Below are 23,514 nucleotides of genomic sequence, written 5' to 3'. Positions count from 1 at the left end.
ACATCTTCTGCCCATTTTTGGATTGGGTTGTTTGTTTTTTTGATATTGAGCTGCATGAGCTGCTTGTAAATTTTGGAGATTAATCCTTTGTCAGTTGCTTCATTTGCAAATATTTTCTCCCATTCTGAGGGTTGTCTTTTGGTCTTGTTTATGGTTTCCTTTGCTGTGCAAAAGCTTTGAAGTTTCATTGGATCCCATTTGTTTATTTTTGTTTTTATTTCCATTCCTCTAGGAGGTGGGCCAAAAAGAATCTTGCTGTGATTTATGTCAGAGTGTTCTGCCTATGTTTTCCTCTAAGAGTTTGATAGTTTCTGGCCTTACATTTAGGTCTTTAATGCATTTTGAGCTTATTTTTGTGTATGGTGTTAGGGAATGTTCTAATCTCATACTTTTACATGTACCTGTCCAGTTTTCCCAGCACCACTTACTGAAGAGGCTGTCTTTTCTCCACTGTATATTCTTGCCTCCTTTATCAAAAATAAGGTGACCATGTGTGCGTGGGTTTATCTCTGGGCTTTCTATCCTCTTCCATTGATCTGTATTTCTGTTTTTGTGCCAGTACCATACTGTCTTGATTACTGTAGCTTTGTAGTATAGTCTGAAGTCAGGGAGCCTGATTCCTCCAGCTCCATTTTTCATTCTCAAGATTGCTTTGGCTGTTCGGGGTCTTTTGTGTTTCCATACAAATTGTGAAATTTTTTGTTCTACTTCTGTGAAAAATGCCAGTGGTATTTTGATAGAGATTGCATTAAATCTGTAGATTGCTTTGGGTAGTAGAGTCATTTTCACAGTGTTGATTCTTGCAATCCAAGAACATGGTATATCTCTCCATCTATTTGTATCATCTTTAATTTCTATCATCAGTGTCTTATAATTTTCTCCATACAGGTCGTTTGTCTCCTTACGTAGGTTTATTCCTAGATATTTTATTCTTTTTGTTGCAGTGGTAAATGGGAGTGTTTTCTTAATTTCATTTTCAGATTTTTCATTATTAATATGTAGGAATGCCAGAGATTTATGTGCATTAATTTTGTATCCTGCTACTTTACCAAATTCATTGATTAGCTCTAGTAGTTTTCTGGTAGCATCTTTAGGATTCTCTATGTATAGTATCATGTCATCTGCAAACAGTGACAGCTTTGCTTCTTTTCCAATTTGCATTCCTTTTATTTCTTTGTCTTCTCTGATTGCTGTGGCTACAACTTGCAAAACTATGTTGAATAAGAGTGGTGAGTGTGGGCAACCTTGTCTTGTTCCTGATCTTAATGGAAATGGTTTCAGTTTTTCACAATTGAGGACAATGTTGACTGTGGGTTTGTCATATACGGCCTTTATTATGTTGGGGAAAGTTCCCTCTATGCCTACTTTCTGCAGGGTTTTTATCATAAATGGGTGTTGAATTTTGTCGAAAACTTTCTCTGCGTCTATTGAGATGATCATATGGTTTCTCTCCTTCAGTTTGTTAATATGGTGTATCACGTTGATTGATTTGCATATATTGAAGAATCCTTGTATTCCTGGAATAAACCCCACTTGATCATGGTGTATGATCCTTTTAATGTGCTATTGGATTCTGTTTGCTAGTATTTTGTTCAGGATTTTTGCATCTATGTTCATCAGTGATATTGGCCTGTAGTTTTCTTTCTTTGTGACATCTTTGTCTGGTTTTCGCATCAGGGTGACGGTGGCCTCGTAGAATGAGTTTGGGAGTGTTCCTCCCTCTGCTATATTTTGGAAGAGTTTGAGAAGGATAGGTGTTAGCTCTTCTCTAAATGTTTGCTAGAACTTGCCTGTGAAGCCATCTGGTCCTGGGCTTTTGTTTGTTGGAAGATTTTTAATCACAGTTTCAATTTCAGTGCTAGTGATTGGTCTGTTCATATTTTCTATTTCTTCTTGATTGAGTCTTGGCATGTTGTGCATTTCTAAGAATTTGTCCATTTCTTCCAGGTTGTCCATTTTATTGACATAGAGTTGCTTGTAGTAATCTCTCATGATCTTTTGTATTTCTGCAGTGGCAGTTCTGCTTTTTCATTTCTAATCCTATTGATTTGAGTCTTCTCCCTTTTCTTCTTGATGAGTCTGGCTAATGGTTTATCAGTTTTGTTTATCTTCTCAAAGAACCAGCTTTTAGGTTTATTGATCTTTGCTATCATTTCCTTCTTTTCTTTTTCATTTATTTCTGATCTGATATTCATGATTTCCTTCCTTCTGCTAACTTTGGGGTTTTTTTGTTCTTCTTTCTCTAATTGCTTTAGATGCAAGGTTAGGTTGTTTATTTGAGATGTTTCCTGTTTCTTAAGCTATGATTGTATTGCTATAAACTTCCCTCTTGGAACTGCTTTTGCTGCATCCCATAGGTTTTGGGTCGTCGTGTCTCCATTGTCATTTGTTTCTAAGTATTTTTTGATTTCCTCTTTCATTTCTTCAGTGATCACTTTGTTATTAAGTAGTGTATTGTTTAGCCTCCATGTGCTTGTATTTTTTACAGATCTTTTCCTGTAATTGATATCTAGTCTCATAGTGTTGTGGTCCGAAAAGATACGTGATACAATTTCAATTTTCTTAAATTTATGAAGGCTTGATTTGAGACACAAAATATGATCTATCCTGGAGAATGTTCCATGAGCACTTGAGAGAAATGTGTATTCTGTTGTTTTTGATTGGAATGTCCTATAAATATCAGTTAATTCCATCTTGTTTAATGTATCATTTAAAGCTTGTGTTTCCTTATTTATTTTCATTTTGGATGATCTGTCCATTGGTGAAAGTGGGGTGTTAACGTCACCTACTCTTTATGTGTTGCTGTCGATTTCTCCTTTTATGGCTGTTAGTATTTGCCTTATGTATTGAGGTGCTCCTAAGTTGGGTGCATAAATATTTACAATTGTTATATCTTCTTCTTGGATTGATCCCTTGATCATTATGTAGTGTCCCACTTTGTCTCTTGTAATAGTCTGTATTTTAAAGTCTATTTTGTCTGATAACGAAAATTGCTACTCCAGCTTTCTTATGATTTCCATTTGCATGGAATAACTTTTTCCATCCCCTCACTTTCAGTCTGTATGTGTCCCTAGGTCTGAAGTGGGTCCCTTGTAGACAGCATATATATGGGTCTTATTTTTGTATCCATTCAGCCAGTCTGTGTCTTTTGGTCGGAGCATTTAATCCATTTACATTTAAGGTAATTATCGATATGTATGTTCCTATTCCCATTTTCTTAATTGTTTTGGGTTCGTTATTGTAGGTCTTTTCCTTCTCTTGTGTTTCTTGCCTAGAGGAGATCCTTTAGCATTTGCTGTAAAGTTGGCTTGGTGGTGCTGAACTCTCTCAGCTTTTGCTTGTCTCTAAAGCTTTTAATTTCTCCATCAAATCTGAATGAGATCCTTGCTGGGTAGAGTAATCTTGGTTGCAGGTTTTTCTCCTTCATCACTTTAAATATTTCCTGCCAGTCCCTTCTGGCTTGCAGTTTCTGCTGAAAGATCAGCTGTTAACCTTATGGGGATTCCCTTGTGTGTTATTTGTTGTTTTTTCCTTGCTGCTTTTAATATGTTTTCTTTGTATTTAATTTTTGACAGTTTGATTAATATGTGTCTTGGTGTGTTTCTCCTTGGATTTATCCTGTATGGGACTCTCTGTGCTTCCTGGACTTGATTATTTCCTTTCCCATATTAGGGAAGTTTTCAACTATAATCTCTTCAAATATTTTCTCAGTCTCATTCTTTTTCTCTTATTCTTCTGGGATCTGTATAATTCGAATGTTGGTGCGTTTAATGTGGTCCCAGAGGTCTCTGAGACTGTCCTCAGTTCTTTTCATTCTTTTGTCTTTATTCTGCTCTGCAGTAGTTATTTCCACTATTTTATCTTCCTGGTCACTTATCCGTTATTCTGGCTCAGTTATTCTGCTATTGATCCCTTCTAGAGTATTTTTTATTTCATTTTTTCTGCTGTTCATCGTTGCTTGTTTCCTCTTTAGTTCTTCTAGTTCCTTGTTAAATGTTTCTTGCATTTTCTCTATTCTATTTCCAAGATTTTGGATCATCTTTACTATCATTGTTCTGAATTCTTTTTCAGGTAGACTGCCTATTTCTTCCTCATTTGTTAGGTCTAGTGGGTTTTTATCTTGCTCCTTCATCTGCTGTGTGTTTTTCTTTCTTCTCATTTTGCTTATCTTACTGTGTTTGGGGTCTCCTTTTTGCAGGTTGCAGGTTTGTAGTTCCCTTTGTTTTTGGTGTCTGTCCTCAGTGGCTGAAGTTAGTTCAGTGGGTTGTGTAGACTTCCTGGTGGAGGGGACTAGTGCCTGTGTTCTGCTGGATGAGGCTGGATCTTGTCTCTCTGGTGGGCAGGTCCACGTCTGGTGGTGTGTTTTGGGGTGTCTGTGGACTTTTTATGATTTTAGGCAGCCTCTCTGCTAATGGGTGGGGTTGTGTTCCTGTCTTGCTAGTTGTTTAGCATAGGGTGTCCAGCACTGTAGCTTGCTTGTCATTGAGTGAAACTGGGTGTTGGTGTTGAGATGGAGATCTCTGGGAGATTTTCGCCGTTTGATATTACGTCGAGCTGGGAAGTCTCTTGCGGACCAGTGTCCTGAAGTTGGCTCTGCCACCTCAGAGGCACAGCACTGACTCCTGGTTGCAGCACCAAGAGCCTTTCATCCACACAGCTCAGAATAAAAGGGAGAAAAAGTAGAAAGAAAGATAGGAAGGGAGGGAGGGAGCGAGGGAGGAAGGAAGGAAGGAGGGAGGAGAAAGAAAGAAAGAAAGAAAGGAAGGAAGGAAGGAAGAGAAATAAAATAAAATAAAGTTATTAAAATAAAAAATAATTATTAAGAAAAAAATTTTTTAAACAACTGGATGGGTAAAACCCTAGGACAAATGGTGAAAGCAAAGCTATAGAGACAAAATCTCACACAGAAGCATACACGTACACACTCACAAAAAGAGGAAAAGGGGAAAAAATAATAAATCTTGCTCTCGAAGTCCACCTCCACAATTTGGGATGATTCCTTGTCTATTCATGTATTACACAGATGCAGGGTACATCAAATTGATTGTGGAGATTTAATCTGCTGCTCCTGAGGCTGCTGGGAGAGACTTCCCTTTCTCTTCTTTGTTCTCACAGCTCCCAGGGCTCAGCTTTGGATTTGGTCCCGCCTCTGCTTGTAGGTCACAGGAGGGCGTCTGTTCTCCGCTCAGACAGGACAGGATTAAAGGAGCCGCTGATTCGGGGACTCTGGCTCACTCAGGCCAGGGGGAGGGAGGGGCACAGAGTGCAGGGCGAGCCTGCGGTGGCAGAGGCCAGCGTGACATTGCACCAGCCTGAGGCGTGCCGTGCGTTCTCCCGGGGAAGTTGTCCCTGGATCCCGGGATCCTGGCAGTGGCGGGCTGCAGAGGCTCCCTGGAAGGGAGGTGTTGAGAGTGACCTGTGCTCGCACAGAGGCTGCTTGGTGGCGGCGGCAGCAGCCTTAGCGTCTCATGCCCGTCTCTGGGGTCCGCAATGTTAGCCACGGCTTGCTCCCATCTCTGGAGGTCCTTTAAGCAGTGCTCTTAATCCCCTCTCCTTGCGCACCAGGAAACAAAGAGGGAAGAAAAAGTCTCTTGCCTTTTCGGCAGGTCCAGACTTTTTCCCGGATTCCCTCTGGGCTAGCCGTGGTGCACTAGCCCCTTCAGGCTGTGTTCACGTCGCCAGTCTTCTCCCTGGGATATGACCAAAGCCCGAGCCTCAGCTCCCAGCCCCGCCCTACCTGGCGGGTGAACAGACAAGCCTCTCGGTCTGGTGAGTGCCGGTCGGTGCCGATCCTCTGTGTGGGAATCTCTCCGCCTTGCCCTCTGCACGCCTGTGGCTGTGCTCTCCTTCGCAGCTCTGAAGCTTCCCCTCCTCCGCCACCCGCAGTCTCCGCCCACGAAGGGGCTCCTAGTGTGTGGAAACCTTTCCTCCTTCACAGCTCCCTCCCACTTGTGCGGGTCCTGTCCCTATTCTTTTGTCTCTGTTTATTCTTTTTTCTTTTGCCCTACCCAGGTACGTGGGGAGTTTCTTGCCTTTTGGTAGGTGTGAGGTCTTCTGCCAGTGTTCTGTAGGTGTTCTGTAGGAGTTGTTCCACATGTAGATGTATTTCTGATGTATCTGTGGGGAGGAAGGTGATCGCCGTGTCTTACTCTTCCGCCATCTTCCCCCTCTCCTATTTTATTCTTTTTGTTGCAGTGCCAAATGGGAGTGTTTCCATAATTTCTCTTTCAGATCTTTCATCATTAATGTATAGGAATGCAAGAGATTTCTGTGCATTTTGTATCCTGCAACTTTACCAAATTCATTGATTAGCTCTAGTAGTTTTCTGGTGCCATTTTTAGGGTTCTCTGTGTATAATATAATGTCGTCTGTACACAATGACAGTTTTACTTCTTTCCCATTTGGATTCATTTTATTTCTTTTTCTTCTCTGATTGCTGTTGCTAGGACTTCCAAAACTATGTTGAATAATAGTGGTGAGAGTGGACATCCTTGTCTTATTCCTAATCTTAGAGGAAATGCTTTCAGTTTTTCACCATTGAGAATGATGTTTGCTGTGGGTTTGTCGTATATGGCCTTTATTATGTTGAGGTAGGTTCCCTCTATGCCCACTTTCTGGAGAGTTTTTATCATAAATGGGTGCTGAATTTTGTCAACAGCTTTTTCTGCATCTATTGAGATGATCATATGGTTTTTATTCTTCAATTTGTTAATGTAGTGTATCACATTGATTGATTTGCATATATTGAAGAATCCTTGCATCCCTGGGATAAATCTCACTTTAACATGGTGTCTGATGTTTGTTTGTTTTTTTTGCCTACACGGGACTCTCACTGTTGTGGCCTCTCCCATTGTGGAACACAGGCTCCAGACGAGCAGGCTCAGCGGCCATGGCTCACGGGCCCAGCCGCTCCGCGGCATGTGGGATCTTCCCGGACTGGGGCACGAACCCGTGTTCCCTGCATCAGCAGGTGGACTCTCAACCACTGCGCCACCAGGGAATCCCAGCGTCCGATCTTTTTAATGTGGTGTTTAATTCTGTTTGCTAATATTTTGTTGAGGATTTTTTCATCTATATTCATGAGTGATACTGGTCTGTAATTTTCCTTTCTGTTTTGTATCTTTGTCTGATTTTGGTGTCAGGGTGATGGTGGCCTCATAGAATGAGTTTGGGAGTGTTCCTTCCTCTGCAGTTTTTTGCAAGAGTTTCAGAAGGATAGGTGTTAGCTCTTCTCCAAATGTTTGATAGAATTCACCTGTGAAGCCATCTGGTCCTGGACTTTTGTTTGTTGGAAGATTTTTCATCACAGTTTTAATTTCATTACTTGTGTTTGGTCTGTTCATATTTTCTATTTCCTCCTGGTTCAGTCTTTGGAAGGCTATACCTTTCCAAGAATTTGTCCATTTCTTCCAGGTTGTCCATTTTGTTGGCATAGAGTTGCTTGGAGTAGTCTCTTAGGATGCTTTGTATTTCTGTGGTGTCTGTTGTAACTTCTCCTTTTTGATTTCTAATTTTATTGATTTGAATCCTCTCCCTCTTTTTCTTGATGGTTTATCAATTTTGTTTATCTTCTCAAAGAACCAGCTTTTAGTTTTATTCATCTTTGCTATTGTTTTCTTTGTTTTTATTTCATTTATTTCTGCGCAGATATTTATGATTTCTTTCCTTCTACTAACTTTGGGTTTTGTTTGTTCTTCTTTCTCTAGTTCCTTTAGGTATAAGGTTAGATTGTTTACTTGAGATTTTTCTTGTTTCTTGAGATAAGCTTGTATAGCTATAAACTTCCCTCTTAGAACTGCTTTTGCTGCATCCCGTAGGTTTTGGATTGTCGTGTTTTCATTGTCATTTGTCTCTAGGTATTTTTTGATTTCCTCTTTGATTTCTTCAGTGATCTCTTGCTTATTTAATAATGTATTGTTTAGCCTCCATGTGTTTGTGTTTTTTACGTTTTTTTCCCTGTAATTCATTTCTAATCTCATAGCGTTGTGGTCAGAAATGATGCATGACATGATTTCAGTTTTCTTAAATTTACTGAGGCTTGATTTGTGACCCAAGATGTGATCTATCCTGGAGAATGTTCCATGTGCACTTGAAAAGAAAGTGTAATCTGCTGTTTTGGGATGGAATGTCCTATAAATATCAATTAAATCTATCTGGTCTGTTGTGTCATTTAAAGCTTCTGTTTCCTTATTTATTTTCATTTTGGATGATCTGTCCATTGTTGTAAGTGAGGTGTTAAAGTCCCCCACTATTATTGTGTTACTGTCAATTTCCTCCTTTATACCTGTTAGCAGTTGCCTTATGTATTGAGGTGCTCCTGTGTTGGGGGCATATATATTTATAATTGTTATATCTTCTTCTTGGATTGGTTCCTTGATTATTATGTAGTGTCCTTCCTTGTCTCTTGTAACATACTTTTTATTAAAGTCTATTTTATCTGATATGAATATAGCTACTCCAGCTTTGTTTTGATTTCCATTTGCATGGAATATCTTTTTCCATCCCCTCACTTTCAGTCTGTATGTGTCCCTAGGTCTGAAGTGGGTCTCTTGTAGACAGCATATATATGGATCTTGTTTTTGTATCCATTCAGTGAAGAACGTATCCATTCATTCTTTTGGTTGGAGCATTTAATCCATTCACGTTTAAGGTAATTATCAATATGTATGTTCCTATGACCATTTTCTTAATTGTTTTGGGTTTGTTTTTGTAGGTCCTTTCCTTCTCTTGTGTTTCCCACTTAGAGAAGTTCCTTTACCATTGCTTGTAGAGCTGGTTTGGTGGTGCTGAATTCTCTTAGCTTTTGCTTGTCTGTAAAGCTTTTGATTTCTCCATTGAATCTGAATGAGATCCTTGCTGGGTAGAGTAATCTTGGTTGTAGGTTCTTCTTTTCATCACTTTAAGTATATCATGTCACTCTCTTCTGGCTTGTGGAGTTTATGCTGAGAAATCAGCTCTTAACCTTATGGGAGTTCCCTTGTATGTTATTTTCGTTTTTCCCTTGCTTCTTTCAATAATTTTTCTTTGTCTTTAATTTTTGCCAATTTGATTACTATGTGTCTCAGCATGTTTCTCCTTGGGTTTATCCTGTATGGGACTCGCTGCACTTCCTGGACTTGGGTGGCTATTTCCTTTCCCATGTTAGGGAAGTTTTTGACTATAATCTCTTCAAATATTTTCTCTGGTCCTTTCTCTCTCTCTTCTCCTTCTTGGACACCTATATTGCAAATGTTCTTGTGTTTAATGTTGTCTCAGAGGTCTCTTAGGCTGTCTTCATTTCTTTTCATTCTTTTTTCTTTATTCTGTTCTGCAGCAGTGAATTCCACCATTCTGTCTTCCAGGTCACTTATCCATTCTTCTGCCTCAGTTATTCTGCTATTGATTCCTTCTAGTGTAGTTTTCATTTCATTTATTGTATTGTTCATCTCTGTTTGTTTGTTCTTTAATTCTTCTAGGTCTTTGTTAAACATTTCTTTCATCTTCTTGATCTTTGCCTCCATTCTTTTTCCGAGGTCCTGGATCATCTTCACTATCATTATTCTGAATTCTTTTTCTGGAAGGTTGCCTATCTCCACTTCATTTAGTTTTTTTTCTGGGGTTTTATCTTGTTCCTTCATCTGGTATATAGCCCTCTGCCTTTTCATCTTGTCTGTCTTTCTGTGAATGTTGTTTTTGTTCCACAGGCTGCAGGATTGTAGTTCTTCTTACTTCTGGTATATGAGGCTATCTAAGAGGCTTGATGGGAGGGACTGGTGGTGGGGTAGAGCTGACTGTTGCTCTGGTGGGCAGAGCTGTGTAAAACTTTAATCCAGTTGACTGTTGATGGGTGGGGCTGGGTTCCCTCCCTGTTGGTTGTTTGGCCTGAGGCAACCCAACACTGGAGCCTACCTGGGCTCTTTGGTGGGGCTAATGACCGGCTCTGGCAGGGCTCATGCCAAGGAGTACTTCCCAGAACTTCTGCTGCCAGTGTCCTTGTCCCCCTGGTGAAACAGAGCCACCCCCCACCTCTGCAGGAGACCCTCCAACACTAGCAGGTAGGTCTGGTTCAGTCTCCCCTGGGGTCACTGCTCCTTCCTCTGGTTCCCAATGCGCACACTACTTTTTGTGTGCCCTCCAAGTGTGTAGTCTCTGTTTCCCCCAGTCCTGTCAAAGTCCTGCAATCAATTCCCACTAGCCTTCAAAGTCTGATTCTCTAGGAATTCTTCCTCCCGTTGCCAGACCCCCAGGTTGGGAAGCCTGATGTGGGGCTCAGAACCTTCACTCCAGTGGGTGGACTTCTGTGGTATAAGTGTTTGCTAGTCTGTCAGTCACCCACCCACTAGTTATGGGGTTTGATTTTACTGTGATTGCGCCCCTCCTACCGTCTCATTGTGGCTTCTCCTTTATCTTTGGGTGTGGGGTATCTTTTTTGGTGAGTTCCAGTGTCTTCCTGTCAATGGTTGTCCAGCAGCTAGTTGTGATTCTGGTGTTCTCACAAGAGAGAGTGAGAGCACGTCCTTCTACTCCGCCGTCTTGGTTCCTCCTCTCTCTGCTTTTTAAAAAAAGAACTCCTTTATAAAAAATGTTTATTCATAAAAATCCTTAGTTGATGATAAGAGAGAATGTGTCAGCGAATTCATTTCAATTTTAAAATAGAAAAATATGAGTAGCTAAATATAAATTTATGTGTATTGACAAGGAAAAGTCTCAAGATATTCGTTCTCAGAAAAGAAATGCTCAGGATATTATGTATAGCATAGCATGGGCTCATGTTTACTTTAAGAATATTATATATGTGATTATATAGGTTTAAAGCAGAGTCTCTACTACCCATCAAACTATTAATACTTTTCTACTATTTAGTCAAATTAAAGGACGGAAGGGGAATTTCATTTTTATTTCATTCATTATTTTAACTTTTACAACAAATACTAATTCTGTGACCAAAACTTTGAGAGACATGATAAAAGAACAAATTTTGCAAATTTTCAAAATTGCAAAACTTATTTACTGCTTTTCAGAATATTTTTTTAGATTTAAATGATAAGGATTATATTAATGCCCTACATTGTTACTCTAAAAATGTATTGTTGAGTAGTGAATTTGCTTGTAATTTTTTATTTCTAGCAAAAATTACTAGAAAACTTATTTTCATGTGCTCTAAAGTTAGGTACTTTAAAAAATTGTAAATTCCTATATCATTATTTCTGGGACAGAGATAGAATAACATAGAGTAGAATAACATAATTTAATTTTATCTGGGCAAAAGTAGAAGAATTCAGGAATCTGTAATCTCTACCTCTTTCTCTTTCTCTGTTCCTCCCCCCTTCCCTCCCTCCCTACCTCCTCTTTCTTCTTTCTCCTTCCTTTCTTCCCCTCATTCTTCCTACTCACACACATATACACAGCTATTTAAGGGGAAAATTGAAGGAAAAAAAACATTTGAAACCAATAGGAGAGTAGAATTTTGGTATTCTTATTATTCCTATATTAATAGTCGAGTATTGTTCTTAAATCAATGCCAAGTATCTCAGTTGTTTTCAGTAATCTACCAAAGTGCACAAAACTTGAAATATGATTATGTGAGAGAGCTCATCTGGCAGTATATACACTAGCTAGATACGTCTTAAAACTTCCTCTAATAAGTAATAGTTAAAAAACATGTCTGATAAATTTACTTTCTGGGGCTTCCCTGGTGGCGCAGTGGTTGAGAGTCCGCCTGCCGATGCAGGGGACACGGGTTCATGCCCCGGTCCGGGAGTATCCCACGTGCCACAGAGCGGCTGGGCCCGTGGGCCATGGCCGCTGGACCTGGGCGTGTGGAGCGTGTGCTCCGCAACGGGAGGGGCCGCGACAGTGAGAGGCCCGCGTACCGCAAAAAAAAAAAAAAAAATTTACTTTCTGAGTCCTGATGAACCTCTAAGGGGGCTGACAGTTTTCCGTTTGTTAGGCTAGCTTGTTTGAAGCCAAAAATGGTGCATGCCATATGCTCCAGCATTTGCACTTTGGATTGCTGTATTACTGTTTTTTTCTTTTGTTCTTTTTTTCTTCCTAAACAAAGTATATCTTTCCACTTCTAGTGCACTCGACAGATTATCTCTGAGAAGCTGGGCCGTGGATCAAGAACTGTGGACCTTGAACTTGAAGCTCAGATTGATATATTAAGAGATAACAAGAAAAAATATGAAAATATTCTAAAACTGGCTCAGACATTGTCAACCCAGCTTTTCCAGATGGTGCATACCCAAAGGCAACTCGGAGATGCATTTGCTGACCTGAGTTTGAAGTCACTAGAACTCCATGTAAGATGATTTGAAATAACTATTGGGGGGTGAGGGGGATGAAAATGGCAATAGGAGTATACTAAGAGGTACGTTGTTACATTTCTGATTTGCTGAATTCTTAATAAAATTGTAATCTTGTGGTGTTCTTTAAGATATTTCATATAATTTTCAAGAAGGCCCAGCTGACTTCTATCAACATAGTGGTCCAGTTGTACCCTAAAGAAGATGTCATCTGGAGGTTTCAGGGCAAGGGAACTTGGTAGAGGAAAGGAAAAAGAGTACTCAGCCTGCTAGAGCCTAGAAAGAATCATAGCTATGTATATAGCTGGGTGTGGGTAGAAAGTAAATTCAGGCACCTATTGAAAATCTCCTGCGTAGTCTCTGAATGTCCTAAGCAAAGAGTAGCTTGCTTGACTGGATTTGTGATACACTTTTACTGAAATCATTAGTGTAAAATTGTGAATTTTAGAATGAAATTACTTTTCTGTATATATCTATATAAGTATTCAGCAAAGCATTATTAACAATTTCTAATAATATCTTAAGTGACTCCTTTTATGTCTTTTTTTTCCTCACGTGGAGCCAAAAGGTACAGAAATTCCTTGCCTACAGACTTCTAACTTGCACAGTTAGATAATTTAGAGCATTAAATCATTTGATAATATCTAGTATCTTGGACAAAGAAAGTTTGGCTACAGATGACAATGTTGAGAAAAACATTGAGATTCAATTCTAACTGAGTCATTAGACAGTCAAAAAGAAGAATGAAACTAATATTTAGGAAGCTGAGTTATCATAACAGCTGCAATTATTGAGTATCCACAATTCCAATATAATGGGCTAGGTGCTTTATAACCATTATATCATGTAATTTATCTAACGCTGCAAGAAATGTTATCCCCTGTTTATAGATGAGGAAGTTGAGGCCAAGAGAGTTTACGTAGTTTTTATAAACTCACAAAACAAATAAAAGATAGAATTGGAATTTATATCCAGGCCTTTTTGTTTCTCCATGATCTCTTTTTTTTTAAAATAAGAATTAATAGCATTTTTTAAAGTATTTATTTTTTGGCTGCGTCGGGTCTTAGTTGCAGCACACAGCGCACAGGCTCTTTGTTGAGGTGCGCAGGCTCCAGAGCAAGTGGGCTCAGTAGTTGTGGTGCATGGGCTCTCTAGTTGTGGCGTGCAGGCCCAGTTGCCCTGTGGCATGTGGGATCTTAGTTCCCCAACCAGGGATTGAACCAGTGTCCTCTGCATTGCAAGACAGATTCTTAACCACTGGATCACAAGGGAAGTCCCTTTCCATGATCTCTTGCTGTCTCTTTAAATGGAATCTTTAGATGGTCTGTGACCCAGAGAAAAATCCCCACAGTATGGAGAGAGGTAGCCAGAGTATAGGGTCTGGGGAAGTGCTGCAGTAATGTTATCACTGATGCTATATTCAGTAGAACCTATTAATTATAATAGTTAACAGAGATTGGGGACTTACTATACACCAGATACAGTGTTTTATATGTGTATTAGCTCATCTAATGCTCAGTCTTAGCTAGTAGTACTTTTATTATCTTTCTTTTACAGATGTGAAGTCCTTTTTTTTTTAAACAGAACTGAGAGGGTAATCCTCAGTATTCAAGTCCATTGGACCCAGTTTGAATTTTTGAGTTTTTTATTTGAGCATTTTTAACTCTTTGTAAGGATTGGTATTTCATGACTTTATTCTTTCTTGGAGGTCTTCCAATGAGAAAATTTACTTATGGTTTTAATAGAATAAAACTTGTTATCTTGCAACTACCATATGGGTCCATTGGAAATCAGACACGATATGGGATCTTAATGATCCTATTTTCCTATATCTTAAAACATTTTGCTGTTTCACCATCTTAGGAATTATTTCGTTATTACTCATCAGTGTTTTCCTACCATGTTAAAAATGACTAAGACAATAAGAAAACTAAAGAATGACAGCATTGCCTAGAAGAATGATACAATAGTGAGATAAATACTTTTTGTTTGTTTGCATTGCCAAAAAGAAACCTGGAGAAACTGTTTATGTAGTTGTTTGTTTTTTTTTTAATGTTCATGCAACACAATTAAGAATTTTGGAATTTTTCATTTTTGCACATAATGGAAAGAGACTACAATACCAGATTAATACATTTCACAATTATTACACAAATCAGAAGATGACTGCAAAGAGATAGCAGTATTGACTCTTACCAATGATGGCAAAATTGGATAATATCAGTGAAATTGCGGGCTATAAGTATTCCAATGATGATATCCTATGTGAATTTTCTTAAAGAGTCATTGAATAATAATGTATTTTTAAGGACAAAAGGAAATACGGTATTGTGTTAGTCAAGATTCTCCAGAGAAACAGAATCAACAGGATACATAGCTATATAGAGATTTATTTTAAGAAATTGGTTCACATGATTGGCAAGGCTGCTACATCCAAAATCTGTAGGGTAGGCTGGCAGGCTGGAGACCCAGGAAAAAGTAGCAGTACAAGTCCAAAGGCAGTCTGCTAGCAGAATTCTTTCTTGTCCAGGGGAGGTCAGTCGTTGTTCTAGTAAGGTCTTCAGCTGATTGCATGACACCCGCTCACGTTATGGAGAGCAGTCTGCTTTACTGACAGTACACCAATTAAAATATAAGTCTCATTCGGAAACACCCTCACAGAAACATCAGAATAATGTTTGACCAAATATTTGGACACTGTGACCCAACCAAGTTGATGCACAAACTATCTCAGGTATTTTCATTTAGTTAGTTGTTCAACAGGAGCAACTCCAACAAGCCACATTTTTTTAAAGAATCTGGACCATCCTGTTTTGCTAAGAAGACATGATATTACTTCTTTTATGATGTTTATGCACCAAAATATACTTGATATATTTGTTAGTGAACAAATGCTGAAAGTAAATGTGTATACAAAAGTGATTTGAAGGAAATATATAATATAGAAATTTTTTAAAATTCATTGAATTGAACATTCTAATTGATATTTATAAATGTAAAATTAATGGTAAACTAGAACCTACTGGAGATGCATTTGAAATCTGGAATCAACATTTACAAGGAGGATATTTTTGTATCATTCAAGGTTTTCCAGAGAAAGAGCATCAGTAGGAGATACACACACACACACACACACCCCCAAAAGATTTATTTTAAGGAATTGGCTGACACTATTATAGGGATTGGCAAGTCTGTAATCCATAGGGTAGGCCAGAAGGCTGGAAACTTGGACAAGGTTTCTGTGTTACAGTGTTAAGACGGAATTCCTTCTTCTCCAAGAAACCTCAAACTTTTGCTCTTAAGACCTTCAGCTGATTGGATGAGGCCCATCATGTTATGGAGGATAATCTCCTAAAAGCCAACTTTAAACCACATCTTCAGTGTCTATCATCGTAAATGTTGATCACATCACAAAATCTGCACCTTTGTAGCAACATGTAGACTGATGTTTGACCAAACAGCTGGACACCATAGTCTTATCAAGTGGGCACATAAAATTAACCATCACAATCCACCCTTTGTCAACTTAGCAGCACTTATATGCATCTCTTTAAACCACACTTAATCTCCAAATCGAGACAATAAAGTCTTACTTCCACCTAATGTGATATAACTATCCTGTGTACTATCAAAGACACAGCAACTCTTTCCCTAGAAGATGATGCAAAGTCCTTCCTTGGGTGAGGATCACTTTTTTCCTTGATCTCCTGAAACTTAAATACTATGGTGTTAAGTTAACAATAGCTATATGTCATGATATAAAGTTAATATATCTTATGTGATAAGGGAGGAAAGATAAGATAGGGAAGAAAACAAAGGTACTTGCTTTACACACACACACACACACACACACACACACACACACACACACAAACATTCATAACAAAGTAAGGAAGAAATAAGAATTATAGTCCTCATTTCTACAAATGGTCACATGGTTGTAGCTTCTTCCATTACCCATTCCATACTGCATTTGTTCTCAGGTAGCACTTCAATCTGTGGTGGTTCTTTGCCTGGTGAGGTGACCCAAACCATCATTCCTGAAAGGTCCAGACCATTAGCAGTCCTTCCTGAAATGGGCTGTTGTAGTTTTCCATTGAAATTAATCACAGGACATGGTAGTAGTAAGGGATCGCCTGGGTTCCAGGCTTACTCTTCCTTACCTCCATTGTGGAGGGACAGTCCAAATTCTCCTTGGTAATCAGGATCAGTCACACCCGCCAACACAGTAACTCCCTTCTTTGCCTGTTGGTTCTTTTTGAGGAAGAGTTTATAGAGTACAGTAGTGAAGAGCTGAGGTCCACTTCCTTCCACCTTATGCCATATTAACTGAGATTTCTGGAAAATACATAGTGCAGGGGCTGGCACATAGCGGCACTAGATAAATTATGATGGTTATGATAGCTGTTGTTGAGATTGTGACATTTGGGGGTTGAGGAAGAATTTATAGATTAGTCCAGTTTCTTCATTTTCTAGAGAAACAACCAATATCCAGCAGTAAAAAAAGTCAAATCTCCTGAAGGAGATAGGAAATGATCTTTTTTTTTTTTTTTTTTTTTTGCTGTACACGGGCCTCTCACTGTTGTGGCCTCTCCCGTTGTGGAGCACAGGCTCCGGACACACAAGCTCAGCGGCCATGGCTCACGGGCCCAGCCGCTCCGCGGCATGTGGGATCTTCCCGGACTGGGGCACGACCCCGCAGCCCCTGCATCGGCAGGCGGACTCTCAACCACTGCGCCACCAGGGAAGCCCAAGAAATGATCTTTTAATGAATGCCTGTCATCTGTCAGAAACTTTATACAGGTTGCCTTGTTAGACTTCCTGTCAAGCTTGTAAGGGAATTATCTTCATTTTATTAGTAAGGAAATGGAGGCCCGAAGAATTTGAGTTATTCATGAGAGACACAAATCCATTGAGTGGCAGAATCAAGATATGAATTCCCAAACTGTTTGAATTTCCAAACTGTTTGAATTTCCAAACTAGACTTTTACCATTTTATCACATGCCTTCCTCCTAGTTCTGTTGTACCATGGCACCTTATTAAATTGCATTTTCTCAATTTAGAGGGTAACATCTACATTGAGATTAGGAAAGCTTCCACAGTCCAAATTACTATCAATTGTCAATGAGTTCTTGTGATTCTAGTTTTTTTGTATTATTGTTTAAAATAACTCATTTGTGATTAATTAGGTAATAATAACTATTACTAAAACTTGGTGTTTTAGGTCCAATCATATGCTTCTGTTATTTAGTCCTAATGTATAAGTTGAATGGGAAATGGTGGTCATTTATATTTGGTACATTTACATCTGATAAATATTGTAAATAATGTAGGAGCTGCTGAAGAGAAAAAAAGTTCAAGTGTTTTGAAACTTCATTCTCTATATATAAAGCAAGTAAATTTTTAGATCAAGGAATTGTGTTGGCCTTTCTTCTTCACTGACAGATTAGAACTACAGCCCTGTTCTTGATATGTATACCCTTTGACTATTAAAATAATGTGTAAAATACCCCTGTCCAACTGAGAATACTAAAATAACTTATCAACTAAATGAAGTTTGAGGCATGTTTTATTTTATTTTCATTGCCAAAAAAGCATATTTAATTATGTATTTATAATGCATATACATATGTATATTTATTTATTTCTAGTGTCCTAATTGTTTTGTAACATTTACTACTATATCTCTTGTACCTTACTATAAAAAAGCTTTTTTATTTTAGCCAATTAAGTTTACAAATTATGCAATAAAATCTGAAGTTTTATACACATTCTCATCACAGAATTATGGGCGAGATTTACACTCATGAAACAGAACAGCGTCCATTTACTCCTCCTGTCTGCTTTGAATTTAGGGCTGTTTTTCTCATCTGTAAATATAGGATTCCAAATTCTGCTGTATAACATATCAATCTGCAGTGATTTCATCTTACAATACTCTGTTTTTTTGTTTATTTGTTGTTAGTAAAAGCACAGCTTTCTAGGTTATATAGATCTCCCTGTGGCTAAATTAGGACTTCTGGCATTTTCAAAGTTAATGTGGAATTGTGGATGTTAAGAACTTTTAGCAATGAACAGTGTTACAGGGATATGATACGATGACATATACTTTGTTGTACAGTGAATAGAAAAACTATGATATTTATATCCAGCTCAATTTCATATTTTTCTTCCTCTTATTTGGTGATTTTTTAATTTTGCCTTTTACCTCTTAATGAACACCAAAGAAAATAAGAACAATTGTGTGAACTCTTTCTAAGTTTTTTTTTAATGTTTTCTCCTATATTCTATTTCCAGTAACATTTATTTAGTCTTCAATATTGTAACTTATCTTGTACAAATGGTGCCAAAACTCTTCAGCTTTTCTGCCTTTTTAGTTTTTACATATATTGATTGATAGTCCTCTTATGTAATCCTTATCTGCCAATATTTGCAAATCAAGGGCTCTACAATTTTGAAGACTGAGTTCCAAGTAAAGAGTTACATGGACCTCTCTTAGATGGAAAATGCTTTCAGCATAATAAAGATAATTTTACTTTCTGTATTTATTAATTATTGAATATTCTATCACCTGGAAATTTAATTGTACCTATAGCACTAATGTTAAATTTGCATCTTCTAAAATTCTACTTAATTTAATATTACATTTTTTTCAGCTGAAATTTAAAAATGTTTTTAACAAACTCACAATTCTCAAATTGAATGATATATCTTATAATAAGATATGATCAAAGTTTTTATTTGGTCAGATGTGTTCCTGATAATCTGTTAACTAATCAAACTTAGACTGAAAGCTTTCTCTGCTCAAAATTTAGAGTTAGTCCTTGCCATTCATATGTTAAGGAGTCATGTGTAATGTTTGCTAAGCTAAGACTCAGTTTATTCAGAGAAAATGAACTAAAACTGGTGTTGAGTGATCCTTCCTCAGCTGTTTGTCCAGATAGATCTGAGCTTGGGAGTCAACTGGTTGCTAAGTTTACAAAGAAATGTGTATTGTTAATATTTATACTTTAAGGAGATTCAGTCAAAACACAAAAATTACCATCTATTTTATGTCTGAAAGTTTTAGCCAATTGTTACCTAATTTGGTTGTGAAAGTTAAAGTTTCTCTGATTAATAATCTGCTATAGTTTTCTTCTTAACAGCTGTGCTTACAGTATAATAGAAACAAAATGTAGAAATGAAAGTAATTTTTCTAGTACAAAGTAGTTTCACTTTTTAAAATTATTTGATTTTAGCTATGCCTCAGAGCTGAACAATTTGGTTTATTCGACTTTTTCTGTAATTCTGTAGCTAGTTGTGATTTAGATTCCTATTTATTTATTTAAACATTGAAAGAGAAAACTTCTAAAGCTAGATTTCTAAATCAGATATTTTCCCAATAGTGATGTGTTTGAGATTTTCTTTAGTCACATTTACTAATTTGTAACTGGATAAATTAAGATGACTTTTTTGTTTTAGGAAGAATTTGGCTATAATGCAGATACACAGAAACTGCTGGCTAAAAATGGAGAAACTCTTCTAGGAGCCATTAATTTTTTCATTGCCAGTGTGAACACTTTGGTGAATAAAACAATTGAGGATACATTAATGACTGTGAAACAGTATGAAAGTGCCAGGTAGGTATAGATTTTCATTATATTGTCTGTTTTACCAGGTGGTGCATAATTTGGTTAAGGTTTTGGGTTGCAAATAAGAGAAACTGACTCTGGCCAATATGGGCAGAAAAAGAATTTATTAGGTTATAGGGTAGCCCACAGAGCTAACAGAAACGCAGGAGAACAGATTCTAGAAACAAGCAAGAACCAAAGCCAAGTTAATGCCTCAGAAGAATCTAATTAGGGTACTTGATGCTGCTACAGCTCCCATAAATAAAAATTTGTAAAAGCTCCTGAGTACTTTGCTTCATTGCGTTGAGAGTATCCGGTTGAGCGTTGGCCATGTGCCCAAACCCTGCCTGCTAGGGAATAGGGAGGTGGAGGAGCTCCCGGCTACAGCTTCCTTGGAAGAGGACAGGGCCTTGTGTTCTGCCAGGTAGATACCAGATGCCCTTTCTAATCTGGCCTAAGCCTGCCTCTTCAATCATACTACCACTGCTTCCCTATAAGCAGTTACACTGCTTCCGCAACAGCCAGACTCATAGTTTCAATTTCTCTTGAATATACTAGCTCATTTCTGCCTCCATGATTTTGTTTATGTTGGTTATTCAGATTATAACCAGGCTTCACAGTCTTCCAAATTTTACCTTTTACATAAATTAAAGTATTTACCTTATATTTTCATAGTTGTTTATAATGCAGTGTTTTCATACATCTTTTTTTTTTTTTTTTTTTTTTTTTTTTTTTGCAGTACGCGGGCCTCTCACTGTTGTGGCCTCTCCTGTTGCAGAGCACAGGCTCTGGACGCGCAGGCTCAGCAGCCATGGCTCACGGGCCCAGCCGCTCCGCGGCATGTGGGATCTTCCTGGACTGGGGCACAAACCCGTGTCCCCTGCATCAGCAGGCGGACTCTCAACCACTGCGCCACCAGGGGAGCCCTCATACATCTTTTTATACACACACACACACACACACACAATTTATCTCATAACCATCCTGTTAGGTAAACAAAATGCATATGAATAGGTACTTAGAAATGTCTAAAAAGTAGCAGATCTACGATAGCATTTTTCAACTTTGATTCCAGGCCCAATTTTTTTCCCCCACTCATTCCTGTCCCCTTTGAGTTTTTTTCCTCTGAACACTTGATTTCTTTATTTTCTCTTATACTTTTTATAGCATAGTTGAAGATAGTGCAAACTTTACCTTTTGGATATATAACTTTACTTTTGGCCTCTTGATGTAGTTTAATGATGTGAGAAATGCCTATGAAAACTCTAAACTCATCTAGTCTTTTTGCTATTGAGTGCTTATTCTTAAGTATATATGTCCTTATGCTTTATATAGCTAAAAGCCCAAACCACTTGGAAAGTTAACTTTTTTTTTTTCTTAAAATTTATTGGTGGTAGTTACTGAAAACAGTTTTGTACCTTATAAACACTTATACAATTCCAATTCAAGCTATAAAATGTTACTACCATGTTCTGTCTGTAGCATACCTTTTTACACACACCCTCCTTACTCTCCTGAAACTCTTTTTTTTTTCTATTGAACTATAGTTGATTTACAGTATTGTGTTAGTTTCAGGTGTATAGCAAAATGATTCAGGTATGTATATATTCTTGTTCAGATTCTTTTCCTTTATAGGTTATTACAAGATACTGAATATAGTTCCCTGTGCTATACAGTAAATCCTTGTTGTTTATGTATTTTATATATAGTGGTATGTATCTGTTATCCCTCCCCCCTTTCCCCTTTGGTAACCAAAAGTTTGTTTTCTATGTGTATGAGTCTGTTTCTGAGTTGTAAATAAGTTCATTTGTATTATTTTTTAGATTCCACAAATAAGTGGTATCATGTAGTATTTGTCTTTCTCTGTCTGACTTAGTTCACTTAGCATGGTAATCTCTAGATCCATCCATGTTCCTACAAATGGCAATATTTCATTCTTTTTTATGGCTGAGTAGTATTCCATTGTATATATGTACCACATCTTTATCCACTCATCTCTCAGTGAACACTTAGGTTGCTTCCATGTCTTGGCTATTGTAAGTAGTGTTGTTGTGAACATTGGGGTGCATGTATCTTTCTGAATTAGAGTTTTCATCTTTTCCAGATAAGAGCCCAGGAGTGGGATTGCTGGATCATATGGTAACTCTATTTTTAGTTTTTTAAGGTACCTCCATACTGTTTTCCATAGTGGCTGCACCAATTTACAGTCCCACCAACAGTGTAGGATGGTTCCCTTTTCTCCAGACCCCCTCTAGCATTTATTTATTATTTGTAGACTTTTTTTTGATGATGGTCACTCTGACTGGTATGAGGTGATACCTCATTGTAGTTTTGATTTGCATTTCTCTAATAATTAGAGATGTTGAGCAACCTTTCATGTGCCTAGTGGCCGTCTGTATGTCTTCTCTGGAGAAATGTCTATTTAGGTTTTCTTGCCATTTTTTTTTTTTTTTTTTTTTTTTTTGCGGTACACGGGCCTCTCACTGTCATGGCCTCTCCCGTTGCGGAGCACAGGCTCCGGATGCGCAGGCTCAGCGGCCATGGCTCACGGGCCTAGCCGCTCTGCGGCACGTGGGATCCTCCCGGACCGGGGCACGAACCCGCGTCCCCTGCGTCGGCAGGCGGACTCTCAACCACTGCGCCACCGGGGAAGCCCTCTTGCCATTTTTTGATTGGGTTATTTTTTTGATATTGAGTTGTGTGAGCTGTTTGTATAGTTTGGAAATTAAATCCTTGTTGGTCACATCGTTAGCAAATATTTTCTCCCAGTCCATACATTGTCTTTTCGTTTTGTTTATGGTTTCCTTTGATGTGCAAAAGCTTATGTTTGATTAGGTCCCATTTGTTTATTTTTGCTTTTGTTTCTATTGCCTTGGGAGACTGATCTAAGAAAATATTGCTACATTTGATGTCAGAGAATGTTTTACCTATGTTCTCTTCTAGGAGTTATAAGGTGTCATGTTTTATACTTAAGTCTTTAAGCCATTTTGAGTTTGTTTTTGTGTATGGTGTGAGGGTGTGTTGTAACTTCATTGATTTACATGCGGCTGTCCAGCTTTCCCAACACCACTTGCGGAAGAGACTGTCTTTTCTCCATTGTATATTCTTGCTTCTTTTGTCAAAGATTAATTGACCATAGGTGTATGCGTTTATTTCTGGGCTCTCTGTTCCATTGATCCATATGTCCATTTTTGTGCCAATACCACGCTGTTTTGATTACTGTAGCTTTGTAGTAGTATCTGAGGTCTGGGAGGGTTATGCCTCCTGTTTTGTTCCTTTTCCTCCAGATTGCTTTGGCAGTTCTGGGTCTTTTGTGGTTCCCTACAAATTTTAGGATTATTTGTTCTACTTCTGTGAAAAAAGTCATGGGTAATTTGAATAGCGATCTCATTAAATCTGTAGATTGCTTTAGGTAGTATGGCAATTTTAATAATATTAATTTTTTCCAATCCAAGAGTGTGAGATATCTTTCCATTTCTGTGAGTCACCTTCAATTTCCTTTATCAGTGTTTTATAGTTCTTAGCATATAGGTCTTTCACCTCCTTGGTTAGGTTTATTGCTAGGTTTGTTTTATTTTGTTTTGTTTGTTTTGTTTGATGTGATTTTAAATGGGATTTT

General features: G+C 38.1%; 1 protein-coding gene across 15 annotated transcripts in view; it reads left to right on the top strand.

The window, feature by feature from the left end:
• ARFIP1 (ARF interacting protein 1) overlaps window positions 1–23,514 on the top strand; it is a 134,755-nt gene that overhangs the window by 77,184 nt on the left and 34,057 nt on the right. For 12 of the 15 annotated variants that reach the window (XR_012332131.1, XR_012332132.1, XM_033857267.2 and 9 more), the window contains 2 exons: window positions 12,060–12,281; window positions 19,747–19,904. Coding sequence is in view for 10 of the 15 variants with exons in the window: in XM_033857267.2 (XP_033713158.1) it covers window positions 12,060–12,281; window positions 19,747–19,904 (380 nt within the window). In the remaining 5 variants the exon portion in view is untranslated. Of the gene's footprint in view, window positions 1–12,059; window positions 12,282–19,746; window positions 19,905–20,634; window positions 22,035–23,514 lie in introns of all 15 variants that reach the window. The other 3 variants (XR_012332128.1, XR_012332129.1, XR_012332130.1) reach the window with 2 other exon arrangements.

The sequence above is a fragment of the Tursiops truncatus genome, chromosome 5, assembly GCF_011762595.2.
Source record: "Tursiops truncatus isolate mTurTru1 chromosome 5, mTurTru1.mat.Y, whole genome shotgun sequence".
Lineage (NCBI taxonomy): Eukaryota > Metazoa > Chordata > Mammalia > Artiodactyla > Delphinidae > Tursiops > Tursiops truncatus.
The sequence above is the reverse complement of the archived record's forward strand: the minus strand, read 5'-3'. Positions and strand labels throughout refer to the sequence as shown.